Source organism: Microtus pennsylvanicus, chromosome 11, assembly GCF_037038515.1.
Source record: "Microtus pennsylvanicus isolate mMicPen1 chromosome 11, mMicPen1.hap1, whole genome shotgun sequence".
Classification (NCBI taxonomy): domain Eukaryota; kingdom Metazoa; phylum Chordata; class Mammalia; order Rodentia; family Cricetidae; genus Microtus; species Microtus pennsylvanicus.
In genome coordinates this window covers 27,577,408-27,585,019 of record NC_134589.1, presented here as the reverse complement: position 1 = coordinate 27,585,019, position 7,612 = coordinate 27,577,408, and the positions used below count along the sequence as shown (strand labels likewise).

Here is a 7,612-nt window from a genome sequence, read left to right as displayed (position 1 = left end):
CAGACACACACACAGCAAAACAAACCACACAGACACACAGCATACAGCCAAACAAACCAGGTGCATGCATACACACACACACACACACACAAACACACTCACGCATGGCATACAGCCAAACAAACCATACACACACACACACAGAACATACAATTCCCAATAAAAGAGTAAAAGGCTGGGAGTGCCTCAAGGGTGGGGGGGACACTCAGGTTTGTCTTTAAGACAAAGAGTAGGAGACTGACTAAAAGAGAAAGAGATTTATTGAAAGAAGAATTAATACGACAGACAGACAAACAGGCAGCAGCACAGTGTGGACTCTGAGGAGCACTCAGGCCCCAGTTCTGTGGGTACGTGGATAACATGGCCGGGGCTCTGATGATAATTCAGGTTCTGCAAGGCAAAGTTGGGGGGGTCCCTTCCTATAGGATTTGGAGGAAGGGGGAGATTTCCCCTTCTTCAGGGTTGTCTCTGACTCCCCTGCAGGCAGTAGGGAAAAAGAGGGAGGGTGTTTGCATGGCCAGCAAGGAATAAGCCACTTTGAAGAGGAGGGGGGGCATCTAGTTGAGGCAAACCCATTATGACAGCCCTCCCATGTCCAGGGAGTATGACAACCTGGGGGCTAAAGGGTGGGGCACCGAGGAGCCCGGTAGGAGCTAGGGATTCACAGCCTGGCATTTCTTCATTTCTAGCATAGACCGAGGAGGTTGCTGCAGGTGGGCATAGCCTGAGCAGCACTCTGGTCTGGATTCTAACACTGAGGGCCGCTCAATTTAAAAAAAGAAAGAAAAGAAACTCTGGCTTAGTTCAGCAAGAGAACAATTGTCCGACTTGAGCAAGGCCACAGGTTTGGCCCTAACATTACAACAATAACAAAGGAAAGTTCTTTGCTGTGGGGAAATGGCAATCCCAGCACTTGAGATCAGTGAGTCTGAGGCCAGCCTGGTCTACAAAAGGAGTTCTAGGACAATCAGGACTATAGCACAGAGAAACCTTGTCTTGAGAAAGAAAACAATCAGATAATCAGATAAACCCAGAGTGTGGGACCCATTCTGTACAACAAATTGCCTTGACTACAAACCTCAAATATGCTTTTTAATAAAAGATTTATTTTTATTTTATGCATGAGTGTTTTGCCTGAATGAGTGTCCATGTACCACATATGTGCCTGGTATCTGCAGAGGTCAGAAGAGGGTTCCTGGTCCCCTAGAATGGGCGTCACAGATGGTTGTGAGCCACTGCATGGCTGCTGGGAACTGAACCCTGGTCCTCTGGAAGAGCAGTGCTCTAACTACTGGACCATCTCTCCAGCCTCTCAAATGATTCTGTAAATATCCCATTCTTATGTTTTTTTTTCCTTGTTTAAGATACCTGGTGGGGATTTAGTTCTACTGAATCATACACGCCAACTCGGGGCTTTACTCCAGAATGAGGGAGACTTCTCCAACAGACACAATTCCCTGCAGAATAACTTCCAAATATTGCTTGTTATTTAGTGTCCAAAAGGACCAACAAAAGCCAGTGTGTGACGAGTACCTCCTAGGCTCACATGGGAACACAAGCTGTTCTGTGGTCCCTGAGATGTTGGTGGGTACCAACTCCAGGACCAGAGATGCACTTTCTCCCAGTTCACTGTAGCCATCCCTGTGGGGACATCAGAGCCAAGCAATAACAACTTAAAGCAGAGAGGCCGGCACCTTAAAGCAGGCAGAGGAGAGATGACCGCCATGCCGGCCCAACCTTGGAAGTCCAACTGCTGTTGCCCTGTGATGCAGAAGCAGCTGGTCATCCTCCTGACACAGGTGAGGGAGTCCTGTGCTGCCAGGCTTCTTGGAGTTGAGGCAGGAGGATCAGCAGCAGTGAGTCCAGCACAGCTAGCCCCTCCCATGAACACCGGAGACCCCTGGGAAACCGAGAGACCCGGGCATGACTTTTCCTTTACTGTTTTAAGACTCATTCCTGACCGTGCACCCCTGGGACCCCATAGACCCTTCGCTACTGGTCTTTCTTGTTTCCGCCACTTTGAAGAGGGGCGCATGCGTTATGGCAGACACTCCCCTACCCCCCTCCCCGTGCCCATGCTCCCAGGGACCCCTTAGCCCCCTCTGCACCAACACACCTGTGGTCCAACAGCAACAGACCCTGCGCTCGCAGCTCCTCCACCTCCCTGCTTCCTCCGAACACGTCCCATAGGGTCAGCGGGGGCTCGAACTGCTGCCAGTGCTGGGAACCAGAAGAGCTAGGGCAATGCGCTGGCTGAGGGCCAGGCGGTCGGATCCAGGGAGGGGTCAGGGAAAGTCCAGCATGGTGTCTGAGCAATGATGCTCATGAACGCCAGGCAGGACAGGTCAACCGCCAGAGAGAAAGCGAGCGCTTTTATTCTTAGTGCACGTGGAGACCCAAATCCAGAGGGGGGGGGACGCAAGTCTCTTCTGCTCTCTCCTGCTGTCCCCTTCAATGGGCAGTGCCAGTGCCAGGGCTTCATAGCCCAAATGACATCCATAGTAACCCTGAATCTAATTAGTCATTATTTTTTTTTTCCTGAGACAGGGTTTCTCTGTAGCTTTAGTGCCTGTCCTGCAACTAGCTCTGTAGACCAGGCTGGTCTCGAACTCACAGAGATCCGCCTGCCTCTGCCTCCTGAGTGCTGGGATTAAAGGCGTGTGCCACCACCGCTCCAATCGCTATCTATTACCCTTCCCATCTGAAGTTTCGGTGTACTTGAGAGTACTTGGGCGACAGGTATGGTGGTGCACGCTTTTAATCCCAGCACTCGGGAGGCAGAGGCAGGAGGATCTCTGTGAGTTCGAGGCCAGCCTGTTCTATAGCGTGAGTTTCAACACTGCCGGGGTTACACAGAGAAACCCTGTCTTGAAAAACCAAAACCAGTACTCAGCCCTAGTCTAAGGTTCTGACCATTATACAACACTGCCTACTGATTCTGCCATCAGGCATCGGCTAGCCAGGCCCATCCTCCAGCCGTCAACCCAGAGCTGAGCTGATGCGTCTAAGAACCCCCAGTCCCTTACCTGATGAGTGACCCCCACATCAGTGCGCAGCCCCATAGCCAAGACCTCCTCCAGCCTGAAAGAAAATCACATGGGATCTTAAGGGGAAGCTCTCACGTTCTTTAAGCCCAATGCCGGAATGTGATGTTATGCTTAGAACTCAAGAGTGGGAGAGGCAAAGCAGGCAATAAAGATGTAAAAGCATGGTGGGGCTTCTGGGGTATAGGATACCCTTGGTGAAGAGCCCTGGGTACTTAGGTACTCACACCTCCAGCTTGCTCAGGGGGACACACTTCCGGGTGCCATGACCAAACAGCATCACCTCTTTCATCCAGTTGTCTGGTTCCAGCGTCTGGATCCGTGCTTCCCGGGTATGACCTCCGGCTCCCTGGGACACAAATCGTCCATGGGCTCCTGACAACAAACAACCATCCCCCACATACACATTAATAGAAGTAAGTTAACATGGTGAATTATCAGATTTAAATCAGGGGCTTTCCCAAGGGTGGTCCTCGAAGCGACCACTATAAATGTAAATCCTCAGGTCCTGCTCCAGCTCTGCCCATGAGAAGTCCTGCAGGGAGGACCCAGCCAGCATTCTTGGTTGCAACAAGCCCCACGGGGCTTCTGATCTACACCAGACTCAGAACTACGGCACCAGGCTGCAAAGGCCTGGAGAGTCCCATTCCGTGGTTCCACAGAGAGGTTTTGTGTACTTTGCAAAAGGAAATGCAGGCTCTGAGTGGTTAAACGAGCAGTCCAAGTTCACACAACCAGAATGCTCCTCTCCTGAATCATGCTTTCGGCTGTTCACAATCCACTCACCAGGCCCAATGCCAAGGTACTGACCACACTGCCAGTAGGTCCGGTTGTGGGTACTGAGCGCCCCCTGTGGGAAAGGAGGGAATTGTCAGCACTGAAAGAGGCGATGCTGGCTTCCGTTTAGGTCAGTGGTATCTGAGAACGTCTCACCAACTCAGGTCTGAGCGCACCCAACGGGAACCCTTCTCTTCAGAAGGTTTCGTTCTCCCGGTCACATCTCAGCCCACTGATTTTGCATCTCCGGTCATCAGCCCAGCACTCACGTTCCGTGCAAAGTTGGAGACTTCATACTGGCGAAAGCCAGCGTCTCGAAGGACCGTCCTGCCCTCCTGGTACATCTCAGCAGCCAGGTCGGGGTCAGGGGCTGGGAGGGTGCCCTGCTGCACCTGGGCAAAGAGTGAGGTGCCCCGTTCCAGGGTCAGCTGGTAGAGGGAGAGGTGGTCATCGCAGTGGTACAGCAGTCTCTGGAGCTGTCGAAGCCACGCCTCCACCTTTTGTGCCGGTAGCCCCAGCATCAAATCCACCGATACTCTGCCAGGGAATAGGCGCCTGGCTTCTGCCAGAGTCTGCAAACCGTCGCTGGCCGAGTGAGTCCGTCCCAGCAGCTGCAGCTCCGTGTCATCCAGGGACTGGGGAGAGAGGGTCGGGTGTAACAAGGGAGGCAGCAACACTCAGCCTTATTTGGGGCACAGATGTGAGGGACACATAAAGACAGCGGGGGTAACCATGTAGGTGGTCAAGGCAGTACCCAGAGCTACTCCTCAGTGAAGGGTATATTTAATCTCTCTCTCTCTCGCGCGCGCGCGCGCGCGTTGTGTTTTGTTGCCTTTTGAGACAGGGTTTCACTAAAGAGCTCTGGCTGGTTTTGAACTCATGGCAATCCTCCTGCTTCAGCCTCCAGCGCAGTGAGAAAACAACTGTGTACCACCACACCTAGACCCAAGGGTTTCTTAATTTAGATTTCCCTGATGTTTCCTCATAATTAGAAGCCACGTGTGGTATAATCCCACACCTGTAATCCCAATCAATACCTGGGGAGGTGGAGGCAAGAGGATCAAGAATTCAAAGCTGACACATTTAAGGCCAGTGTGGGCTATAAAACCTTGTCTTTGACAGGGCAGTGGTGACACGCTTTTAATCCCAGCACTCGGGAGGCAGAGGCAGGCGGATCTCTGTGAGTTCGAGGCCAGCCTGGTCTACAAGAGCTAGTTCCAGGACAGGAACCAAAAGCTACGGACCGAGAAACCCTGTCTCGAACCCCCCCCCCCCCAAAAAAAGGAAGAGGGAAAAACAAGCATTTTGAGCAAAAACATCCAGACATGATGTATCAGACTATCCTGTGACCCCAAACTCTAAGTGAAGTGGTCTACCCTGTGGTAAATGGGGGATACAGAAACATCAGAGGTCAACCTGGCAGAGATTTTTCCTGACTCATAAACACACCTTCAGAGGCTCCACAATGGGAAAAACCCCAAACTCTCGCAAGAGCTGAAGGCTCTGGGTCCTGTTTGGCAGCCTTGTCCCCAGTCACAGGGGATGACACAGCTTCCCCCAAAACATGCAATGTCCTTCCACATCCTGGGCCCTTTCCTCCCACACCCCTTACTGGGTGAGCACCTGCTCTGTCTCACTCATGTATCACTTCCTCCAGGAAGGCTTCCAGGATTTCATCAGGTTGTGTGCCCCTCAGGCAGTATTTACCACGCCATGATCTGGCTGCTGGCCTGTCTCCATCTCCAATCTTATAACAAGTCCCGCCCTGTTTTTATCCTTTCTTCCTTTGATGTTTGTATGTGTGTAGCGTGCTTGTGTGTATATGTGTTCACATGTGTGTGAGGGTGAGGGCAAGTGCGTGTGTGTGTGTGTGTGTGTGTGTAAGCCTAAGGTTGACACTGGGAGTTTCCTTAAATCTTGGCTACCGTATTCACTGAGCCAAAAACCACAGATGGCTGATATGGGGAAGTCTGGCTAGCCAGCCTTAAGTGAGGGGGATGGGACCCCTTTATCTGTGTCTCCAAGTGCTGGGACTACAGCAGGCTGCCATACCCACTCGGTGTTTGTGTGGGTGATGGGGATCCAAACTCTGGTTCCCATGTGCACAGGAAGGACTCTAACCACTGAGCCATCCACACCTGTGCAGCATCTACTATGTAGCAGGTACCATGTTAAGTGCCTGGAATACAAAAGGGTGAACTAGCTGGGCGTGGTGCCTCTAATCCCGGTATTTGGAAGGCTGAGGAAGGGAGATTGCTGCGAGTATAAGGCCAACCTGAGCTACAGTGTCAGTTCTGCTATCAAAGTAATAATGATATTAATAAGGGCTGGGGATATAGGTCAGTTTGTAGAATGCTTGCCCCTCATACCCGTGTTCGATCCCCAGCACCACATAAAGTGGACGTGGTTGCTCTGGAATCATGATACTAAGAAGATGGAGGCAGAAGAAGGTCATCCTCGGCTACATATCAAATTTGGGGCTAGCCTGAGCTACAGGGTACAGTGTTGCACAACAGCAACAACAATATAATGATGATGTCAAAGCCTGCCTCAGGAAGCATATAGGCCAGTATAGCAACAGACAGAACAGTAAAAAATAAATAAATAAATAAATAAAAGGTATTGTTCCACAGTCTACCGTGTACTAGACTTGGTACCCGGAAATGCTTTCCCAGTGGCTGAATGCCACCTTAGGGTCTGGGTGCACTGGGATAGGGTGGATGAAATGGGTCACCTGCAGACCAATGGACAACCTGTTGACTCCTGCTGCTCCAAAAGCTGCCAGCCTGGAACCTGGGGCTGAAGTGGGGTTAGCCTCCAATGTGACTTCCGAATCCGCAGGCAAATGAGTTTCCTGTGCCACGGCCTCCAGGACAGCAGCCACAGTGTGAGGACTGGCCAGACTCGGGGTTCCCCCACCAAAGAACACAGACTCTACCCTGGAGGAAGAGGATGGAGCCGTGAAACTGGAGAAGCCCCAAGGGACGTCCATCTATCGTGTCCTCTCTCCCAAGACCTCGTCTGCTGGCCTGAACACCGACCTTTGCACCCCGCTGAGCCGCAGCAGCGTCCGTGCCTCCGTCACCAGGCAGTTCCGCATGGCTCCCTCCTCCACGCCGCGGGGGATGTACTTATTGAAGTTGCAGTAGCTGCAGCGCTTCTCACAATAGGGCCACTGGGGACAGGGGTGGGGGTGCATTGCGAGCTGAGGTGGGACTCTGGGCTGCTCAGGCTATTTCCAGGGTTTATCTCACACATTCCCATTCCCTTTCTGTGGTTGGTCAGCGGTGGCTGCGACAACTAAGCCACTCTGCGCCCCTAGGCAGGTGGCGCTGAGATTACTATGCCCGCTCTGGTAGGACAAGATTCCAAAGGGTTACCCAGCTGGTGAGCACCAGACTTTAGGTCTTTGGCCCGACGTTTTCCGGTGGGGTAGGACGAGGGGAACAGATGCTATGCCAGATGTGATTGATGTTGGAGCACGGAAACTAACAACATCGGGACAAGCGCCAGCCAGGGCCTCCCTCTGCCCTCCCCCGCCCACTCACGTGCACGTAAAGCGCGGCGCGCGTGCTCGCGGACTCGGGACTCCGAGGCTGTCCCAGGCTGTCCACACGGGGGCGCCTCTGGGCAGCCCTGGCTGCTGCCACCCATCTCCCGATCCGGACCCGGGAGGAAGCCATGGCGAGCAAGGCGGCAGAAGGCAGGGTTCCGACACCTCGACAACGCACCCAGGGCACAAGGGTGTGCCCTAGGCTGGGCCGCGTGGGTCGCGCCGGCGGAAGTCCGAG

General features: G+C 52.9%; 1 protein-coding gene across 1 annotated transcript; it reads right to left on the bottom strand.

Annotated features, from left to right (window-relative positions):
- Window positions 1–242: 242 nt before the first annotated feature.
- Window positions 243–7,612, bottom strand: Rsad1 (radical S-adenosyl methionine domain containing 1). The gene is made up of 9 exons (XM_075991044.1): window positions 7,370–7,612; window positions 6,863–6,996; window positions 6,556–6,760; window positions 4,091–4,456; window positions 3,831–3,894; window positions 3,272–3,419; window positions 3,027–3,081; window positions 2,117–2,220; window positions 243–1,900 (listed from the first exon to the last, which is right to left on the bottom strand). Exons 1-9 carry the CDS (start codon window positions 7,502–7,504, stop codon window positions 1,783–1,785), a joined length of 1,329 nt encoding a protein of 442 aa, XP_075847159.1. The 5' UTR covers window positions 7,505–7,612; the 3' UTR covers window positions 243–1,782.